Source organism: Onychomys torridus, chromosome 2 (genome assembly GCF_903995425.1).
Source record: "Onychomys torridus chromosome 2, mOncTor1.1, whole genome shotgun sequence".
Classification (NCBI taxonomy): domain Eukaryota; kingdom Metazoa; phylum Chordata; class Mammalia; order Rodentia; family Cricetidae; genus Onychomys; species Onychomys torridus.
Window position 1 is genome coordinate 26074489 of NC_050444.1, and position 22891 is coordinate 26097379.

At 41.4% G+C, this 22891-nt stretch overlaps 1 protein-coding gene across 4 annotated transcripts; it reads left to right on the plus strand.

Annotated features, from left to right (window-relative positions):
- The first annotated feature begins 11168 nt into the window (after positions 1-11168).
- On the plus strand, positions 11169-22564 carry Zfand1 (zinc finger AN1-type containing 1). 4 transcript variants are annotated; one of them, XM_036179759.1, is made up of 8 exons: positions 11169-11241; positions 13960-14002; positions 14755-14794; positions 16902-17029; positions 17113-17204; positions 18597-18718; positions 21910-22065; positions 22139-22564. In XM_036179759.1, exons 1-8 carry the CDS (start codon positions 11187-11189, stop codon positions 22310-22312), a joined length of 810 nt encoding a protein of 269 aa, XP_036035652.1. In that variant the 5' UTR covers positions 11169-11186; the 3' UTR covers positions 22313-22564. The 4 variants fall into 4 exon arrangements, with proteins under 4 accessions (XP_036035652.1, XP_036035653.1, XP_036035655.1 ...); XM_036179760.1 differs by having other exon boundaries at positions 22142-22564; XM_036179762.1 differs by having other exon boundaries at positions 11174-11314; positions 22142-22564.
- Positions 22565-22891: the final 327 nt, after the last annotated feature.

Below are 22891 nucleotides of genomic sequence, written 5' to 3' on the forward strand. Positions count from 1 at the left end.
ATTTCCTGGCCCGGCTCGGCCCCGCCCTCGGATGGCCACCCGGGGAGGAGGCAGGGCGGCCGGAGCCACAGCCCTGGGGGAGTCAGGGAGCCGAGAAAAGTTGGCCAGAAGTGAGGGACGGTTTTATCCTCGCTTGAACCACCTTTCCATAAATATCCAAGTAACAGAAAGTAGAAAATACCTGGAGAAAATAATATCATCTTTATTCCATGGTCATTTTGTCAGCCCCACCTCCTGGGGATGCCAGGGAGTGAGCAAAGTCTTTGGTCAGATGCTAGAATACAACTGAAAACCTGTCTAAAGTGCACTGCCAAAAAATGGCCCATGGCAGTTAGTCTATGCTCTGCCTTTCAAAACCTCACACTGCTGTATTTGAACATCATCAGAGTCTATATGTGATCATAAACAGACTACTGCTAAAGACAGCATCCATCAGTGATGAATTCACCTTGATACTTAAGAACAGTAAGCCAGAGTCGCATGCCATCAGAGCAAATTCGTCCATTTTCATCCAACATTGGTGAGTCTAGCAGAAAGTTGGCAAAAACTTGAACATTGAGACATTTCCTACTGTCCATCTAAAGCATGATTAGTAACATACATTTTGCTCTAATTTGGTATGTATCCAAATGTAAGCGGTATCTTGGTTAATTATCTAAAAGCCTCTAGAACATTTTTTGTACTTGCTTCCTTGATCACATTTTATCATGCAGCTGTTCCCACTGCTGGTCCCTTGACCCCACCTTTCCTGACTGTCTTCTAAGGCTGGGAAATCAAGCTGGTTAGGGACTCACCTTTTAAAATTTGTAGTAACAGCTGTAATCTTTTGAGCACCCACTGTGTGTTCACACATACCATACGCATGATCCTTCATCTGTAGATAAACTTGAGAAAATAATAGCTATTTCTGTGGGTTTATTGTAAACAGCTTTAAAAAAAAAAGCAAACAAACAAAAACAAAAAAACAACAACAAAAAAAAACCCTGTTAACTCATACCTAACTAAACAAAAGTACCTTTGTGAAGTTTCCTCAAGACCACACATTTAAGCATGAAAAATAGTTTATTTTTCTCCAATAAATGAAGTACCTTAGAGTCAATTGGTAACTGGGTGTGAATTGGCCAAATTTACACAGGCTATCAAAGTGGAAGAGATGGTTCAGGCTTAAATCTTCACTCTGGTTTTCCCAGTGAAGTATGGTGGTGTGCTCCTGTAGTCCAAGCAAGCTAACCTAGGCTACATAGTAAGATTATGTTCTTTTCATTGTATATACAGCACCCCCAGATGGTCCAGAAGAGAAATTCACTAAACATTTGCTTAATTATAATGTGAAATGAAGGGAAGGAAGGGGTTGTTACGAGGCCTTGAAAGTAATAGATCCTATCGGGGGCTCACCCATGGAAAAGACTGATCCTTCTCTTAGCAACTATTAATAGCATGTAGAGCTTCACCTGGGGTGAGGGTTAGCCAATCCCAATTGGCCAGCTCTAAATACATATACATACAAGCAACACTTAATGGTCTCAGTATTTATATGTATATGTGTATATACATATATATGTATATACATATATATGCACATGGCTATGTATATGTATACATACATACATACATACATACACACACACTTATGGTCATGAACTTCAGAGGGAGTTGAGGGGAGACAGGAGGAGTTGGTGGCTGGTAATGATGAAAATACAGTACTCATATGAAAGTCTCAAAAATTTTTGAGTTAAAAAAGTATGGGGCTGGAGAGATGGTTCAGAGGTTAAGAGCACCGACTGTTCTTCCTGAGGTCCTGAGTTCAATTCCCAGCACCCACATGGTGGCTCACAGCCATCTGTCATGAGATCTGGTGTCCTCTTCTGGTCTGCAGGGACACATGCAGGCAAAATACTATATGCATAATAGATACACACAGACCATCTCTATATTCTTCTACTGTGGTGTAGATATTAGGGGATATAACTAAGAACAAACAGAATTATTTTCTATTTTCACAGAGCTTACAGCTTAGGAGAGAACCCAGAAATTAAACAAATTATCTCACAAATGATAGACTTGGTAAAGGAAAGCTCTAACAGTTTCTTAGGAGCAATCTGTAGATTATGAAAACAAATAATAGAGAAAACAGATATTGTCATGAAATCAAAGAAGAGGTTGGGAGAAAAAGTGAAAAATAATCCATAATTTGAAAAATGAATAGAAGTCATCAAAACTTTCACAAGGAAATTAGTGCCCCTGTAAAAGAAAGTCCATTATCCATTTAGTTATCATTTTTCTTGAGTGGATTTTTTTAGGATTTATTTGTATGTTATTATCTCTGAGTGTGCATGCTGGGAGAGAGGCCAGAAGATAGTCAGCTCCTTTAGAGCTGGAGTTACAAGTGTTTGTAAACCACCCAGTTTGGATGCTGGAATCCTAACTCTGGTACTCATGATAGAACTCTGTGCTGGCTAGTTTTGTGTCAACTTGACACAAACTAGAGTCATCTGAGAGAAGGGAACCTCAGTTGAGGAAATGCCTCCATCAGGTTGGGCTGTAGGCGGGCTTGTAGGGCATTTTTCTTCATAAATGATTAATAGAGGCGTGCTCAGCCCATGTGGGTGGTGCCATCCCTGGGCTGGTGGTCCTGGATTTAGGAAGAAAGCAGGCTGAGCAAGCCATGAGGATCAAGCCAGTAAGCAACACTGCCTTCATTTGAGTTCCTGCCTTGACTTCCCTCACTTAGTTAGGACTCGGGGTATGTAAGCCAAATCTTTTCCTCCCCAAGTTGCTTTTGGTAATCGTGGTGGTTTGAATAAGGATGGCTCCCATAGGCTCATAGATTTGAATGCTTGGTCATTAGGGAGTGGTGCTACTTGACAGAGAATAAGTGGTGTGGCCTTGGAGTAGGTGTGGCTTAGTTCGTGGGAGTGTGTCACTGAGAATGGATTTTGAAGTTTTAAATGTTCAGCCAGGCCCAGTGTCTCCCGCTCTCTTCCTGCTGCCTGCAGATCCTACAGTAGAACTCTCAGTTACCTCTCCCGCACAATGTCTGCCTGTGTTTGCCATGCTTCTTGCCACGTTGACAATGAAGTAAACCTATGAATTGTAAGCAAGCCCCAATTAGATGCTTTCTTTTTTTAAGAATCACCTTCATCATAGCAATAGTAAGTAAACCTAACTAAGACAGTCATGGTCTTTCATCACACAATATAAACCCTAACCTAACTTAGACAAGCAATAAGTATTCTCTCTCTCTCTCTCTCTCTCTCTCTCTCTCTCTCTCTCTCTCTCTCTCTCTCTCTCTCTCTCTCTCTCTCTCTCTCTCTCTCTCTCTGTGTGTGTGTGTGTGTGTGTGTGTGTGTATGTGTGTGTGTGTTTTGTTGTTCCTTTCAAGACAGAGTTTCTCCATATAATCTTGGCTGTTCTGCAGCTCACTCTGTAGACTAGGCTGGCCTCAAACTCACAGAGATCCATTTGCATCTGCCACCCAAGTGCTTGGATTAAAGTGCAATAAGTATTCTTCATCACTGAACCAGCTCTACAAATCCTTGAGTGTATTTTTGTAGCCTACATTCTTGTTAAAGGAAGACAGACAGTTAAGAAAGTAGTATATTGTATTCTGATATGGAAGAATGTTAAAGAGAATTATAATACAATATACGTTATACACAATATGTGGGAATATTGCTAATCTGTAGTATTAGAGTTTGAAGGAAGTCCACAGTAAAGGATTGGTGAGATTTCTTCAAAGACTCACAAAGGCTCATAGATCTCACATGGGATCTATACATGCACTAAGGGTCCCGTATTTTATCCAAAGAGATAAAATCAATCAATAGTTAAAATGAAGAATCTGGTCAATGATTTATAATTCAACAGAAAACCATTTTATCCAGTGTAATGTGTAGCACTTTTAGAACCACATGCAGTATGCAAAGCAAAGCACATTTAAAATTAAAAGTCATTCCCTTCCATTAATATATAAGTTCAGTGGGAGAAAGATAATGCGTGCCAGCAAGTAAACCATCCACACATACATTAGTGTTTAATCCAGCAGCGAGATGTAGAAAATAAATTTGTAAATCAATGATTTAGAAGCTGAAAATAACACATTAATCTTCATTCAATATTCATCCTACAAATGTGGTTTCATAAAAAGTTCTCAGCGTCTGGAGTATTTTTCATTTTCTAATCTCGATTGATCTCAGCTAATAAGAAAGCTGTTGTTCAAAAGAATGATCTTGTTCAAGATGATTTAGCATGGTTAAGATGGCAAAGGAAATTGGAAATTTATAGATCTGTTAAAGAGACCTAGATGTCAGGCTAATTGATACATTTTGGCTACCCTTTGAAATTGCATCCATTTTTAGAATGTCAAATGAGCTCTCAAAGCAACAAAGAAGAATCACCCTTTAAACACACTGCGGAGCAGCATCAAATAGTTATCCATTAAGCAGCTCAACAAGCATGTACACATTCTTTCCATCAGAAGTTCTTGTTTCTCAGAACCAAATACACACGGCATGTAACATTCATGCATCATAATCAGCACAAAGGTAATCATAATGAAAAGTAGCAATTTTGTAAAACTAAAAATGTGATTGCCCTAATTCGAAATGAAAGCATATAGTGCCTATTACTAGTTTTGTCTGAACAGCTCTTTATCCATCCCTGCTTAGAAAGATGTTAAAGAATCCAAAGGTGCTTAGATTTGACTGTAAACCTGACTACTTATCCCCACCAGAACAGCTTGTACTATGCTTGGAGCTATAGTCATCTCTTACCAAAAGTCTATCAATAGACTTACAACAGAACACCCTGTAAACACTTGATCTTGCCATAGTCCTCCTACACAGAGCCAGAAAAGTCTGAGTTAAAAGCTACAGTAATTTCCTACTTTACTATAATTCCAAGGTCCTCAACAAATGCCTTCAAGCCAAGACAGACAGTAATATCAAACCCTGTTATTCACAGTATTCCCTCTGCTACTGGAACTCTTAGAGTCAATGCCCATGTCCTCATCTTGTCCACCAACCCCCAATAAGACAATTAAGCATACAAATAATAGGAAAAGCTGAAGGATGAGAGAGACATACTTAATGTGCTCACACTGGGAAGAGGAACAAAGAGGTCCAGTGACACTCCCCAATTCCTCTTGGGTCCTGACAAGAATTTCATGTTTAAGTGGAAGTCAAGAAATGTGTGTAACAGAGCAGTCATGGTCAAAGTGTGGTCTTACCCATCCTGATCTCTGCTTGTCTCCCCTGAAAGGTGTTCTGACAACTTGTTAGAACTGTATGGAATCTCTTTTTGGAAGACAAGTTCCTCAGCCTTTGGCCTTCTTCTTCTCCCAGCATGGGATTCTTGGGGAAATTCCAATTTTCCAAGGACAATTGTTTCAGTAGTCTGATAAGCCTCAAACATCTCTTTAGTATATCTTGTTCCTACCAGGATAATTATACCTGTCCATGCACGCTACCACCCCCAGGCTGCTCTAGTTCAGTCCCGATGACCTCCCAGCTCTGGCCAAAATACAGAGTACACTTTTGCTACTCCTCTGAAGAGATCTGCTCCTACAAGCTCCTCACATCTTATTCATTCTGTCCTTACTACCCCCTCCTCTTTGAAATTGTTACCCTATCTTCTCAAAGTCAAACCCCACAGTCTCCTGTCCCTCCTTAGCACTGTCTCTCCACACAATTTGCCACCACCTACTGTGTGCTAGTTTGGTTTACATCTATGTTCTGTTTCTTTTCCATCTCCCCCACCTCTAAAATGCTTCCCAAGAAAGCAGAGGTTGTTATTTATTTGTTCACCAGTGTCTTCAAAATTTGGAAAGCAGAGCCTAGCACACTCTAGACACTATCAATATCTGTTGAAGAAATAGATGCATAGAGAGAGCATAGCTGATAAGAAATTTAAATCACCTACTAGATTCAACAATCTGAATCATTATTCTGATAATGTGGGAGAAATACTCTTATCATGCACAGAAGTTCTGACAAAATGATGGCCCATTTTCCTTGGAGAAAGCATACAGCACATACACTAGAGAAGGAGATAAACATTTGTCCTTGTTCAGAATATTCTTGCTAGAAAATAAATCATAGTTTAAAAGATTTCATTCTGTTTTGATTGGTAGGAATTTCAAGAAGCAAAGTTAATAGTAGCTGTTATTGCATCATCAAAAATCTCCATAGTTAATTAGACAAATTATACTTGAAGATTCAACCCATGCCAAAATGTAATTAAAGGTGTCATTTCAAAATAATTTTATGTATGCCTGTCAGGACTACTAAAATTATCTCTCTTAAGAGTAATTACTTAAGAAAATGTTACAAGTGCACTGACTGGTGAAAAACTCTTGATTAAAAGATTTTTTTAACACACACACACACACACACACACACACACACACACACAGCACACACATATACACACAAACGTGGCCATAATACTGAGAGGGGCAGACTGTGATGACAGACCTTCCTCTGTATGAGACCCATCTTTATCGCTGTTGCTCAAGCTCTAAACCTAATTAACAGTGCATTTTACATGATAACGATGTGAATTCCTTCACCACCACCTTGCCACCTTGCTTATTACGCCCCAGTTTTCCTCTTTCACACTTAAAATGTGAACCAAGCGATGTGTTAAAGTTAGTTTTGGTCTGGCAAGCAGAGTGAAACAAATGACTTTGCCTATGTTCCCTGTCCTGGAGTTTATGTATATTTTTTATTATTCTCCTTCATTAAGATTATAACAGATTATATGTGCCAATGTTGACTTAATTGTTCACTAAACAGTGAACATTTTTTTCTTTTTTTGGACACAGTGGTAGGAAATCCAACCATGCCCCATGATGGTGCGTGCCCTGCGGGACACTTAGTTATCTCTGCCTAGTCATTTCCAGGTCATACGCCCTGCGTGACCCTTGCCCATGGTTATACACACGATCTCTGTGCATTGTCCTGTGTGTGCAGGTGTGTCCTGGCTTTTATAAGGCAGCGCCATGTTTCCCCGGTCTCTTTCTCACACGTGTCCTTCCACAGGCCTGATCACATCTATCCCTTTGTCTTGATAAAACTCTTGTTAGTAGATTCTGTCACGTGTCATGGCTTTTCCTTTGGGGCAAGAGCGCCGCAAAAACCATCACACAGGACCTCTTACTCAGTGTGGTCCTCCTGCCTTAGCCTCCTGTGTGATGAGGTTACAGTTATAAGTCAACTGGCTTTGACAGGTATTTTTGATGCTTTATTCCAACCATCCTAGCAAGAGCAAATATACTCTGAAGAGAGATTCTTGTGCCCCTTCCTCTGGCTACCATACTATTAAAATAATGACCCCAAAGGATAGGGATTTTCCTAGGATTTTATGCTGGGACCAGAAAAAGGTTGAACCCTTTGTTCCAGACAGAGGAGGAACTTGTTTCTCAGGGAGAAATTTCACACAGTTCTGACATTGCAGGACAGACCAGAAACCAGGACAATGGCGGTTCAGTTGTGGGTGAGAGTATACCTTGAGCTGGACTGTTTACATAGGCATGAATAACTCTTGTCTTCTTTTTAAACCCCCCAAATGAACTTGGCAGACACTGGATTTCTTCATTATTCCTCTTCCCAGTGTGGCCAGGTTGAATAAATCTCATTTCTCTGCTTCTCATTATTACTGTCTCCTTAATTGGTGAATCGAGAGTAGGGAGCTGAGCACAGATTGTTAGGGTTGCCAGAGCTGTCTGTGACCCTAATAACTCTTGTCACATTAGCTACTTGTCACATACTCCCAATTAAAAGTCTGCGCCACAATACCTGCCTATTATAATTTGGAATTAAAAAATAAAACACTATTGAATTTTTCATGTTTATGCTAATAGTTTAGGCATCTTCACAGAACCTAACATTTAAATCTCATCAGTTTTGGTACTAAATATATTTTCTTTTGTAAAAAAAATTAATAACACATCTGTCTATGTGTTTGTGTGTGGGTTATGTACACATATTTAGGGGTGTCCAAGGAAGCCAGAAGGGGCACCAGATGCCCTGGAGCTGGAGTTGCAGATGTTTGTGAACTGCTTGACATTTGTACTGGGTACTGAACTGGGGTCCTCTGGAAGAGCAGCAAGTACACTTCATGCCCATGTCATAGCTTCTTTCCCAAGTTCATGTTCTTACACCTTTAGTTTTGCCAGAAAGTTCAAGCCAGAGTTAATCCTATTTCAACCAATAAAAACTAAAACAGGGTATCAATAATTAATACTCAAAACATGCCATGAATGAGTTTTAAAAACTTTTTAGCATTAAGGGACACCATATGTAATGTCCTGCCCAAAAGTGTCAAACATTCGATTAGAACATAATTTTCTGTTCTCTAGCATATGAACTTTTTTTTTTTCTTTCTTCTCTCATATAACACATCTAGGCCACATTTTCCCCTCCCTCTACTCCTCCCTTCTCCCTCAGATCCACTCCTCCATTTCCCTTCAGAAAAGGGCAAGCCTCTCAGGGATGTCAACTGAACATGGCATAACAAGTTACAATAAGACTAGCCACAAGCCCTCATATCAGGGCTGAAAGAAGCAGCCAGAAGGAGAAAAAGAGTCCCAAAGGCAGCCAAAAGACTCAGAGACACCCCCTACTCCCATTATTAGGAGCCCCACAAAAACACCAAGCTAACAGCCACAGCATATTTGGCGAGGACCCAGCACAGACCCATGCAGGCTCCGCGACTGCCCATTCAGTCTCTGAGCCCCTATGAGCCCTGCTTAGCTGATTCTGTGGGCCATGTTCTGCTGGTATTTTCAACCCCTCTGGCTCCTACAATTCTTCTTCCTCCTCTTCCAAGGGGAGGGACCCGATGGAGATATCCAATTAGAGCTCCCTCTCCACCTAATGTCTGGCTGTGGGTCTCTGCTTCTGTTCCATCAGCTGCTGGAGGAAGCCTCTCTGATGACAGCGGGGCTAGGCATCAATCTATGAGTAAAGCAAAATATCATTAGGAATCATTTTACTGATTTTTTTTTAACATAGGTCTCTGGACTATCCGGCCTCCAGTTTCTGGCCCTCTAGGCATCAATCAGGAATGGGCTCCCTTTCCTGGTGTGAGCTTCAAATTAGACCAGTCATGGGTTGGGCACTCGCACAAGTTCTGTGCCTTTTATTGCCTTTGCCCATCTTGCAGGCTGGATAGTTTGTAGGTCAAAGGTTTTGTGGCCGCATTGCTGTCCCAGTGCCACCACTGGAAGAAGTTGCCTGGCTACAGAAGATGGCCAGTTCAGGCTCCATTCCTCCATTACATGAGGCCTCGATAGGGTCATCCTTGTAGAATCGTTGGAGTTTCTACTGCACTAGGTTTCCACATGGCCCCTCAAATGCCCTCCAATTCCAGTCATCTCTTCCAGCATTCTTTTCCTTCATCCTCCCCTTCCACCACCTGGTCCTACCTTTTCCCACTCCCACCTGACCCCAGTCCACCTGCAAAATCTGTTCTATTTCCCCTTCCCAGGGAGATCCATGCATCCCCCTAGAATCCTCCTCGTTACTTAGCCTTTCTGGGTCAGTGGACTGTAGCATGATTATCATTTACTTAACTGCTAACATCCACTTATAAGTACGTACATACCAAATTTGTCTGTCTGGGTCTGGGTTATCTCACTCAGGATGATGTTTTTCTAGTTCCATCCATTTGGTGGCAAATTTCATAATGTCATTTTTTGTTTTCATTTTTGGGAAACATTTAATTGAAGTGGCTCCCTTACATTTTCAGAGGTTCAGTACATTTTCATCACAGTGGGGAGCATGGCAGCATGCAGGCAGACATGGTGCTGTCTACATCTTTATTAGAAGACAACAGGAAGTGGACTGTCTTTCTGGGTACAACTTGAGCATATATGAGACCTCAAAACCCACCTCCACAATGACACACTTCCTCCAACAATGGCATACCACCTATTCCAATAAAGCCACACCTCCTAATAGTGCCACTCCCTTTGGGGGCCATTTTCTTTCAAACTACCACATTCCCCTCCCTGCCCCCAAAGTGTTGTTGCATCATAATGCAAAAATGCATTCAGTCCAAGTTCAAAAGTCCACATAGTCCTTAACAGTTTCAAACTTACTTAAAAGTATAAAATTACAAGTCTCTTCTGAGGCCCTGCGATCTAATACCCAGAATGCACTGAAGTGTGGTGTGGGGCAGTCATCCGCTTTACTCTCCACAAGAACATTGTTTGGAGAATCTCTTAAGTCACATGGGAGATAGTGGAGACTTCCTGGGTTCCTGGCATGAGTGCAGCTGAGTGTCACTCACCCACTCAGTGTCACTCACCCACTCAGTGTCACTCACCCACTCTGAGTGTCACTCACCCACTCTGAGTGTCACTCACCCACTCTAAGTGTCACTCACCCACTCTGAGTGTCACTCACCCACTCAGTGTCACTCACCCACTCCATCACTCATGTACTCTGTCACTCACCCACTCTGAGTGTCACTCACCCACTCTGAGTGTCACTCACCCACTCTGAGTGTCACTCACCCACTCTGAGTGGTGTTGGGTGTCTTGCCAGTGGAATGGCATCCCTTCCCACCCCACCTACAAGGAAGGGCGTCTTCTCCGCAGCTGTGAAGTGGCTCGTGAGACATCAAACAGCTCCCTTCCTCCTGTCGGGGCAGCTTGCCTTGGCAGTGTGAAGTGAATGAGTGAGTATGCTCTCTCCACACCGAGGAGCCCTGTGCACTTTGTGTTTTTTTTTTTCCTATCAGCATTTAAATAAACAAGACTTTACAGTAGAAACAAAGGTCTGATGCTTCCACTGTGTGTGCTTTTACTTCAAACTGAATCATCAAGACAATAGTAACCAGTGTCCAGGTACGTCCCTTGATTCTTACATTTTGCGCCAGGTCTGTGCTGGCTCCTGGGATTTTACAGTCACTACGAAAAACAAGAAATTATCGTGAGGCCTTTGTCGATTTTGGAGGCTCAGCGTGGAGAGCGGTGGGTGCGGTTTCCAAAAGAGGAGCTGGGTTTTTCCAAACCGTGCGAGTGCGAAAACCTCCGCTCCAGGAACCGAGTGCTACCTCCTTTTGCCCCAACCTTGAGAAAGCCGCACCTCCTCCCAGCGTACTTCCGGTCCCCGCGCAGGCCCCGCCCCGCAGGCCCCGCCCCCGCTCACGCCCCGCCCCTCCTTTGCGGCCGTGGGAAGATGGCGGAGTTGGACATCGGGCAGCACTGCCAGGTGCAGCACTGCCGGCAGCGAGGTGACGCTGGAAGCCCCGTGCCCGGCCGCGGGAGACCTGGGCCGGGTTCTGACGGCTGGGGCGGTGGCGGCGGGTGAGGGAGGACGCGGAGCGCGTGCGGCCTTCCGGGAGGCGGGTGCTTTGGGTTGCTGTCCCTCAGTTTAGGGGTGACACTCACTGGTGGCCCCCTGCTTTCCGCCCAGCTCCTAAAAGCAGACCTTGCAGACTTCTCGGGGCTTCCCGGTCGCTTTGCTCAGGAAGCCTTCGGCTGAAAAGGCGTAGATCAGGGCTGCCTCGGTCCTTACCACTGCGACCTGGGCGCATCCACTGTCTCAGGCTTTTTTTTTTTCAGACGAATGAATTGAACAGCATCCGTTTTTAACTGCGTTCGCGGGCTTTTAGAAGTCTCAGGGTTTCTGACCCTCAAACTATTACAGTGGGTCCTTAGGCACTCTCCCACTCAATCACTGTTTAAATCATCACTGTTTGAACGAACGGCGCGTTGATTTTGGTGCCGGATTCACTTAAGTGGTTAGTGGCAGATTCGTAAACTGCATTTTAGAAAGGTTTAATAAATAGTATGGTGGTGGTCTCTCCACTGGACAGAGAACCCGTCATAAACTAGACTCTAGTGGTAGGTGTTATATTCCTGTAGCCGGCAAGTTCTTCAAGCCTTAGACTCACTGACAACACAGCCTTTGCCGACTGGACTGCACTCCGAATGTTCATGTAGGGCTTCATCCCGCTGCAGCTTCAGTCAATTTGCAGCAAGTTTCTGAATCCAACTCTTAGATTTGGCCTGGATTCAGTTGTGATGCCTGTGGTAAGCAAAGACAACAGGACAGGTGATTTAATTCATTGTTACTTCGATATGTCCCATACCATTGACTGTAGCTACGAACCACTCAGTAGGTCAAAACTTGTTTTCACATGGTCCTTTCCTATGAAAACTTAGCCATCTGGGTTATACTGTTCCGCCTTGTACATCTGGTCAGGCTGACTTATGTCTAAAAATGTCTGCTATCTGCGATACAGCTTATCCCTTCCAGTTTTACATATCTTTCATGTTTATTAAGTTGAGATCTGTCTCTTTGGGATTAGTTGAAAAGAGTTAAAATTAAGTGGAGATATCAGATACTAGGAACTTATCTTGATCATAACTTTTCGCTTTGGGCTTCCTTGAATGGCATATAATATATGCTTCATCACTCAAAGTCTCACAATAGCAAACATGCTCGGTTTTTCACATTGAAAAGTGGCATAGTGGGCCAGCCAGATGGCTCAGTGTGTAACAAGACAGGAGCAGGGGCAGTAGAACAGGCAGCTCATATGTACAGAGGGCACTGGCTGGAGTAACGAGAGAGATCCTGCCTCACAAACATGATGGAAATATAGAACTGATTCTTAAAGTTATCCTCTGACCTCCACATGTGTGTCAAAGTGCAAGAACACACACACTCACAAAATAAATAAATTTAAGAATAGATATAAAACTTTTGCAGATTATTATGTTTCAGCTTCTCACATTGACACATGTATCTTTAATTTCTTGGTATCAAATTGAAGCTCGAAGCATCATGCTTTATTTAGTAACAACAGTGGTAGTTCATCAGGCACTTCTCAGTCGAGGGAGGCATTATTCAGGCCCTTAGGCTGCAAGAACGCTTACCTGGAGGCTCCCTTTTGTTTACTACAACCTCTTTACGTGTTGGACCAAAGCATTCTGTAGGGTGACATCTTCTCTAGACTATTACAGTTTTCTCTGAAGGGGACTGAGCTGTATCTTCTGGTTTTCATTGTGAAAGTAGTATGATTGGCATATCTAGCTTCATGTGGCTACTTGCTATAATTTAATGTTTAAGATATAGTCAATTTAGAAAGTCATTAAGTCGGGAATGATGGCTCACACCTGTAATTCCATCACTCTAGAGTCTGAAAAAGGGGGGTGGGTGGGTCAGGGGATCAGGAGTTTTGAAGCCAGTCTGGGCCATGTGAAACTGTGTCAAACAAAAAATAAACCCACAAAAAGTGATTGATTATTTTTATCATTAGATAAAGTTAATTATTAAGTTAGTTTCCAAATCTGAGAATTGATACTTGTATGAACTTTCCAAAACACATTAGGACAAAATAACTAGTAAAGTATGATAGATTGAGATATACATCTGATTGATACACATATGCATAGATAGATAGATAGATAGATAGATAGATAGATAGATACATACATACATACATACATACATACATACATACATACATACATACATATTCTACATCATGTATATCCATGGCTTTATTATTAGGTAATCTACTTAATACTGCTAGATTGATGTTAAGTGGAGTTAGATTTAAGAATTTTTTATGCCAAATGCAGAGTCTGCATTATATGGTCCTCAAAACCAACACCTAGTAAATCTTGGAAACAAAACAAAAATACCACCCCAAAAAGTTGTTTTTTGTTTGTTTATTTGTTTTTCTTTTTCTTTCTTTTTTTTTTTTTTTGATTTAACAAAGTCATAATGAATAATGTCTACCTCCTGTTGGTTCAGCCACTTTTTCCTGGAGTTGAAAATTTAATAGATTTTGTTTAATGGAGATTACAGGGTGACTTGCTACACAGGGACAGTCGAAAGAAAATTTTTCTTACAGAATTGGCCAGTAGATTCTTTTTGCTTAAGAAAACTAAATCAAAATCAGATACTGACCAGTACCTACCATATTTTCCTCCAATTTTAGATTTTCTTCCATTTGTATGTGATGGTTGTTCGGGAATATTTTGGTAAGTTTTTATGTAGGATTTGAAAAGATTTTTGGTGTTTTTCAATATGGGGTTAATTTCTGAAAAGTAGAATGATTTTAAAATAGTTGTAATTTTAGCCATTGACAGTTGGTATTCAGCATTGTAATCACTTGTGAAAAAGGCAAACTGACTAGTCATAGACTAATTATACATATATATCATTAATCTTTTAAGTTTCAAGAAATGCAGTCATAAATGTGGATTTTAAGAATAGGTATCATAATTTACAATGAGAAAGTAATGTCCACATATAAAGAATATAGCTTTTAAAAATCCAGCTATGATTATTTTCTGTATTTTAATTAACAGATGAAAAGAGTCCAACCTATAAAGCTCTTAAAATGGATAGTGCATTGAACACAACACTTGCAAATATAACCTGTGCACCATCCAGGTATTTGGGAAGACATGCCCTAACATTGCATTTCTTCATTTAACTGATTCCTTTCAGAAGAAGCTGACGTTTGCATGCACTGTAAAGCACCCAAAGAAAGCATAACTAGAGTGCTGTATTGTTTACTCAATTGTAGGCAAACATTTACGTTTGAGACTGTAGACACTACTTTCTGTGGTTTGTTCTTTCAGTTTGTTCTTAACATGAAAGTCACGAGTGTAGTGAGCATAATGCACCGTAAAGATGTGAGATGTTAAGATAGCCCGAATTACTTCTGTTATCATTAAGTAAATTAATTGATTGCATTTAAATAAACACTGTTTTGAAATTATTTAAGCCTTGAACACAGAAGCAAGGACTCTCATGGTTGTCCTGAGGTATGTTTATTTTCTCTTATCTGACATAATTTATATATTTGTATTCATGCACTTTTAGAATTTGATTAGATTTAAAGTTAGTTGATGTACTAGACATTAAAGTTTAGCATCCTAAACGAATTATATAAAGAATCTTTTGTTGCATTTCTAGTATTTTCCTCTCTTTGGAGAAAATTTGCTCTGGTTGGTATTTATACCTTTTTATCCTCATAGTCTTTATTCTCAACATTTCTGGTTAGGAAGCCCACTCATAGCATAGGCTGTGCATTTATGATTGGCCACATCATACTGTCCTTCCAGTTCACGGCCCCCTTCATTATAGTGTTCATTTTCGCTGGTGTCTGGTGATAGGATTCTTTGGCAGTCAAGTTTTTGGACCCAGTCAGCCCTAGGCCATCAAGAGCAAAAGAACATCCTTATCCTGATTCCAAACATATGAGTAGATATGGAAGGGAAGGCAAAGATAGAAGCCACAGTAACACCCTCATCACTACTAATAAAGGAGGAAGCTTAGTGCAGAGCAAGTGTGCCTTTTGAGGACATCTGGCACAGCTGTCCAAGGCTTGGTGCGCAGATACTACTTGGCATCGCTTCTCTCCAAGACAGAAGGGCGGGGAGTTCACTGAGAATTCCCCTCACTGAAATGGAAGCACCTGCCTTTAAGGAGGTAATTTCAGTGGGTTTATCCTTGCCACTATTCACTGAGTCCTACTGAAGAATTTTCACTTCCATTCTCTCAGTTCTAAAAAAACGAAGGTTCCATGGTGTTAGTGCAAATCGGACCCTTGGTGTAATCTATTTGAGGAAAGCAGAAATTATCTAACTTGTTAGTATTGTGTAAGACGGAATGGAAGGAATGTATTGTATTTTCTTATAAAACATATGAATCTGGGCTGGAGAGATGGCTTAGTGGTTAAGAACACTGACTGCTTCTCCAGAGGTCCTGAGTTCAATTCCCAGCAACCACATGGTGGCTCACAACCAGCTGTAATGAGATCTGGTGCCCTTTTCTGGCCTGCAGGGACACGTGCAGACAGAGCACTGTATACATAATAAATAAATAAAATCTTAAAAAAAACAAAAAACATATAAATCTGGCCCTCTGTGCTCTTTTTCTTATGGTTCCATTTGATTTCTACAAATACCTCTTACATTATCAGATACTTTTCCAAGTAAAAATAATTTTACCTTTAGGTCGTTGCGGCAAATTTGGAAGAAAATTTAGGTTTTTAATTATAATAAATGTTTCCATCATTGATATAATGAATTTTCCTAGGGTTACAGATTTCAAGCAATCATTTTCTTAGATTTACTTAACTCTAAGAATGTAGTTACTCTCTGTGCTCAATAATGTGGCTAATCTGTTTTTTTTTCCCCTTCAAAAAAACAATTTGTATTCTGGTGTAACATTTTCTGATCATACAATATTCCACATAGCATGGGAAACAGTTGATGTTTTTGAAAACTGCTGCATGTTACACATGTGATTTTTAAGGGTTCTGTGTCCTAAATTGATCTTCATTTCCTACAACTGGCATAGGAAGTAGTTATGACTCCCCTTTGAGGGTTGACAAGTTGACTACTTGGGCAGATTTTTATAGGGCATTCTTACGTGGCACTGTTACAAAGCAGGGGGTAAAACTGTAGGCAATAAGCTAGGGGCAGTGGTACACCCCTGTGATCCTAGCACTCAGGAGGCCGAAATAGAAATATTGCAGATTCAGAGCCAGCTGGGATATTACATAGTAAGACCCAGTCTCAATAAAAAGGTAAGGAAACTGAATAGTCATTTTAATTTAACTTAAAACATAATCAGGGTTGGGGATTTAGCTCAGTGGTAGAGCGCTTGCCTAGCAAGCGCAAGGCCCTGGGTTCGATCCACAGCTCAAAAAAAAAAACAAAAAAACAAAAACAAAACGTAATCATAACACATTAGAAAAGTTATGACAAAGGGGAACAATAAGCCTAGTAATCATTTCCCATACAGATATTCCTTGTAATTTGTGTGTGAGAATAGATAACTTAATCTAATAAATTTAAAGCAAAATGGTGTGGGTGATGCCATCTAACACTGGGAACTATAGTTTCCTCCCCCTTACTGTTTTAGGTGAATGTAATCAAGGAGAGACCGAAGCTAGATGATCACAAACCTTACTCGTGCTCATTCAAGGACTGTACTGAAGTAGAGCTCGTGGCAGTGATATGTCCTTATTGTGAGAAGAACTTTTGCCTAAGGTAATCAATCACCTTAACCGTGCAAGCGTTATGTGTCTGTCTAGTTGGACGTAAGCGAGTGCCAGCTCCTCTGTTACTTGTAGACACCGTCATCAGTCGGATCATGGGTGTGAAAAACTGGAGATCCCAAAGCCGCGAATGGCTGCCACACAGAAGCTTGGCAAAGACATTATTGGTGAGTCCTAGCGAGCTTGTGTGGCTGCTTTGCTTCCTGGCGGACATCCGTTACTCCACTGCTCCTGCCTCTAACGTCTGGTCACCAGTTATGGAGGTTTTGGCTGCAGCCCCAGTGGAAGGACTTGAATTCTGGAATTTTATTTATTTTTTAAATTATTTGTATGGGTGTTTTGCCTGTGTGTATGTCTGGGTACCAGAGAGAATACAGGGTGTCAGATGCCCTGAAACAAGAGTTATATACAGCTATAAGCCATGTGGGTGCTGGGAATTGAACCCAGGTCCTCTGGAAAAGCAGCCAGTGCTCTGAACAGCTGAACCATCTCTACAGCCCCGAGAACTTGCACTTTAATTTTGTACAAGCCTTCCTGAGCAGTGAAAATCAGAAAATTGTAAAGTTCTCATTAGATGGTCTCATTTTGGGGGCAGCTTAGATCTGGTGTTAAGGATTATAGCTAGGTATGTTGATGAGGTTGGGGTGATGGACAGCTTTGTCTACAGAATACATTTTACTAAGGCTGTTTGGCTGTGCTGTGAATGTTGCTGATAATATGAGGCACTAGGAAAGAGCATGGCTGTGACTTAGCTTAGTTTCTCTGGCAATATATTAGTTCAAGAGAACTTTTATCCCATATTAAGAGTGGGAATTTTGTTAAAAACGGAAGTGTTTTATAAAAACATCAGTGGCCACTTTAGATTAAATTGGTTAGGTCAAAAAAGTACATGCTTGTGAATTTTTTTGAGGTATAACTTGCAAACAGAGGTTTTTCGGTCCCACCCTGTCCCACAGCCACTTTGAAATATTCACTCAGCGGCTTAATATTAATTACAGAGTGTTATTATTAACTAGCTCTTACATTAAAATTAGCCCATTTTTATTAATCTGGGCATCGCCATGTGGGCTGTGGCTTACGGGCTCTCTGACATCTTGTTTCCTGGACGGCTGGCTCTCGTCTCTTACTCCACCCTTCCTTCTCCCTGTCTCTCTGGTTAGCTCTTCTGCCCAGCCTTATTCTGCCTGGCTATAGGCCAAATCATGTTTTATTATCAACCACTGAGAGCAACACACGTTCATGGCGTACAGAAGGGCCCTCCCACAGCAGTAACTTACTTAGATTGACCATTAGTCATGTCAGTATACTTAACAGAGCCATACTGTGCAATTTATGTATGCTGAAGGCCATAAGGGTAAAGCTGGGCATGGCGGTGTACTTCTGAAATCCCAGCAGAGGCAGCTGGATCTCAGTGAGATTCAAGCCAGCCAAGCTTACACAGGGAAAGCTTGTCTCAAAACAAGAGGGGGAAAAAAAGGAAAGAGAAGAGAGAAGAAAAAAGAAAGAAAATCTGGAAATTGCGACGGGCAAGTGCTTACATGCTGATACTTCTTCCTTAGACACCAAGGCAGGAGGGGCAGTAAGTAAAGGCCGGAAAGGCGCGAAAACCAGCGGGACAGCCGCAAAGGTGGCTCTGATGAAGCTAAAGATGCATGCTGACGGGGACAAGTCACTGCCACAGGTGAGAAGAGCAAACGTGTCAGATGTTCATGGGGTCTCCTTTCTCTGCCTTCCATTGAATGCAACTTAAACCTGATGTCTCATTTCTAAAGGTCACATGCTGGAGAGTCTATAAATACGCCATACCTCTGCATTTTTTCCTCTTGTAGAGATGGCAATAAACCCCACGTAGCCTTCTTTCCCCCACTGTGCATCATGTTTTTGGTATTTATCTGTACTCAGGTTATGGTCTGGTTCATTCAGTGGCTACACATTATTCCGTTATATGACTGTGGCCTACTTTACTTTTGTAAATAAATCTCAGGTTTATTCGGTGCATTGTTATTAACACCTGTTCTTCAGTGAAGATTCTTGTGTTTAGGGAGGGGACCTTCTCTAAATAGTTTCTTTAAAATCCCAATACCTAGGAGACGGAGGTGGGAGATCAAGAGTTCAAGGTTAACTTGAGCTATGGAGTGAGTGCCAGGAACAACTCAGACTATGCAAGCATACAGAGTTACACACCTTAATACAGATTCATTAATTAACATTTAGCCATTTGTATGTGGCTCTGCTTCTCTGTTGCTGTGACAAACACTGACCAAATCCAACCTGAGGAGGAAAGGGTTTATTTCAGCTTCCATGTCATGGACCATCATTGAGGGAAGTCGGGGCATGAACTCATGCTCCCCCTGCCTTGCTCAGACTGTTTTCTTATATAGCTCAGGACAACGTGCTCAGGGATGGCACTGCCCACAGGGGCCTGGGCCCTCCTCCATCAATTAGCAATCTAGAAAATGCCACACAGACATGCCAATCTGATGGAGGCAATTCCTCAGTGAGGCTTCTTCCCAGCTGTCTCTAGTTTGTGTAAAATCAACAAAACACTAACCAGCATACAGCATAACACGCTACATGTGTGTCTATGAACATATACATATATTTATAGTGACAAGGGCTAAAATGAAAGTCAAGCATGTTTCAGATAGATTATGCAATCGTCTTCTGTCTGTATGCCCATTGCCTAGTAGAAAAAAACCCTGTGTGCTAGCATTGCTGACACTTTCTTTAAAATGTGCATCATAGCCCATGAATTGTGTGATATGGCTTTTTGCCCATTTCCTACTGATGAATATTGATTGTCTCCTCCTACAGCCATTGTATTCATTTGATTGCTTTCTTTTTTTTTTTTTTTTTAAGGTAACTTTTTATGTAGTCCAGGCTGCCCCAGGAATCTATAATTCCTTTTTGTGCCCTTTATGCTGCCTTCTAGATGACCTTCAAATCCATTGTCTCAATAATTAAGCCTTTTAATTGAGGAGGATAGGCATTCACCTGGTTTGAGTTTCTTCTCTTAGAAGCCGTCTTTTTAGCTTTTGGATTTCTTCTTGAATATCTACATCTTGTTTTACTTCTACTTGTTTTCCTTTTATAACGTTTTTATGGGAAAAATTACGTAACGTCTCTCATTGCATCCCAAATCACTTACTTTAATATCTTTTTAGATTTGTTATGTTCATCACTTTGTTTTAAAATTGAAGTTTATTGATTCTACAAGTTCATCTTGACTCTGAAGGGCTTCTTGGATTTTTCTCCCCTTACTTCCCAGTCCCTCCCGGCAGTTCAGTCTTTTCTCTCTAGCCCACCCATCCAGAGCTCAGCTTCAAACCTAAGCCAAGCCGAGTGATGCTCCTGCTCGGAGACTCTGGGGCTGAGCTCAGTATGGGTCAGGGAGACACAGCCCGGCTTTTGTGCCTTCCTCTGTACTGACGGCTTTGAACAGTTTCCAGGCTAGCACTTAGCAGCCAGTCCCTTAGCCCTTCTGTGGATTCTAGTCTCCCTGAAATGGTTAAGAAACAAGAGATTGTAAGGTAGCTGATAGTATATGGAGTCCAAGTCCCACACCAGGCCCTCTGCAGGCTGTGAGCCTCCAAGAGCCCTGTCTTTATCTCTTTATTTACTTCCCATTTAGCCACCAGTAAGCTCTGCACTACCTGTTCTGAAGCCCTGATGGCCGGTGGGGTTTGTTGTTGTAGTTTTCTTTATGTTTCTTGTTGTTGTTGTTGTTTATTTATTTAGAGACTGGGTCTTCCAGGCTGTTTTTAAATTTACAAACTCATGAACCTCCTGCTTCAGCTTCCTGTTAGCTCATTTTTTGGTCCTAAGACCGATGTTTAGAGGCTGTAAGTTTTCGGTTTCCTTTTCCTATTTGCACGCTTGCTGCTGTCCTCTGGGAGCAGGGCTGGTGGTGATGGACGTGGCCATCGCTTAGGCTGTTGCAGTGGTTCTCTTGTCTTTGAATATTTTTATCTATACTAAATCCCACTGACCTTAACACATCTAAATTCAGGCATTGTTTTACTGTGTTATTTCTTAAGATAACTTTGATTGTTCCCCAACATTTCCCATTAAAGATGCCTCACTTAGAGTAACATTTTTATAGTTCAGAAATTGACCTGTGAAGACAGTCTCCCTAAAGCAGTTTTTAGGAATCAGGGAAGATCCTATTCCCCCTATGTTTTTTTAATGAAGTTAATTAAGTACAACTGAAGAACGCAGGAAGATGCGGCGGACTATGGTAGAGACCCACCTCTGAAGCCCTGTTTTATTAATAAAGTGTTTTCTGGGGCTTTACTGTACTCTGGTTTTTCTCTTTGTTCTCAGAAATCCCCCTGCCTCTGATAAAGTTGCTCACATACAAACAAGTGTTTTGTACCAAAAGCCTTGTCTCTTGAATGACGGGAACTTGATCCCAGGAAGTACAGTTGAAACCAGTTTGTTTCCGAGCAGAAAGAACAGGGGGCCTGTGTTTAGGGATTCTGATGTTCTTGAATGATCCATCAGTTTTCTTGGTTCTCTCTGTCCAGGTTGAATTCATTCTTAACTCAGGGGTGGCTAGGGGATATGAGGGAAGCCTACAGTCCAGGTCTGAATCACTGGAACTCGACATAGAAGAGAGAGCTCCCTCTGCCTCAGTCCCTGAACATAAAAAGGTCACACAGTTGTCATCACACAGATCGCACAGCTAGGGTTTTGGGTCTTTGGACATGCATTTAGTTAGATGGGCCACCCGATTGGTTTTCTCACTAAAACTTACATCATTGTTGGGTTTTCCTATTATGAGCAAAAGAAGAGAGGAAAGGATGCCAGTAGCTGCGAAAGGAATGTCTTGCATCATGGGTCTAATCTGTGTGTTAACTTTTGCTTACACAGACAGAAAGAATTTACTTTCAAGTCTACTTACCAAAGGGGAGCAAAGAGAAGAGCAAAGCCATGTTCTTCTGCCTCCGCTGGAGCATTGGGAAGGTGGTGGACTTCGCAGCTTCCCTAGCCAGTCTTCGAAATGAAAACAACAAGCTGACAGCCAAGGTAATGTGCAGTCAGCATTCCCCCTTCAGGTTCTGGGATGTTCGTTACCACTGGTGACTTGTTTCTCTCTCAGCAGAAGCTGAGGCTGTGTCACGTCCCTTCAGGAGAAGCCTTGCCCTTGGATCACACTTTGGAAACATGGATCACTAGGGAGGACAACCCTTTATATAATGGTGGAAATGTTATTTTGGAATATCTTAACGATGAAGAACAGACTTTGAAAAATGTTGACTCTTACTTGGAATAGTCACTCAAGAATTAGAGCCAGAATTTACAAGTAGAAATCATTCTGTATAGATAGTTGATTTCTTTTACTATGGATATTTTTTAAAAACTCTAAAAGTTGCTTTTTTATAATTTATTTCCATTAGATCATAATTTATATCAGTAGTTTTCTACTAAGTTCCAGGTTTTTTGTTTTGAAGTTTAACTATGTACTGATAGTTATGGCAAAATATATATATATATATATTTTGAACTGAGGACCGAACCCAGGGCCTTGGGCTTGCTAGGCAAGCGCTCTACCACTGAGCTAAATCCCCAACCCTGCAAAGTATTATTTTTATTACTCTTTCTGGGTTATGGGTAGAAACATCAGCAACCATATATTGTTTCTTGTTAGGCCAGTGCCTGTTGTTGATTTCCTGCTGTGGCATGTTCTGTACCACCTTCACTCTAAGCTCCAGCTCATACCATACCCACCATTCTGTGGTTTTGCTTTCTTGTGGCAGAGGAAGATGCAGATAGCAGATGCTTCAGTCCCTGTTGATTTTATTTTAAGCAAGTTCTGTGATTAAGCTTAATTGATTACAGGGCCAGAGGACAC

What these genes read in the sequence shown, in the direction of transcription:
- Zfand1 (XM_036179759.1), top strand. Translation starts at nt 11,187, where the DNA reads ATGGCGGAGTTGGACATCGGGCAGCACTGCCAGGTGCAGCACTGCCGG. An exon ending in GAGAAGAACTTTTGCCTAAG is followed by an intron (nt 17,030 to 17,112) that starts GTAATCAATCAC and finishes TGTTACTTGTAG; the next exon opens with ACACCGTCATCAGTCGGATC. An exon ending in ACAACAAGCTGACAGCCAAG is followed by an intron (nt 22,066 to 22,138) that starts GTAATGTGCAGT and finishes TTTCTCTCTCAG; the next exon opens with CAGAAGCTGAGGCTGTGTCA.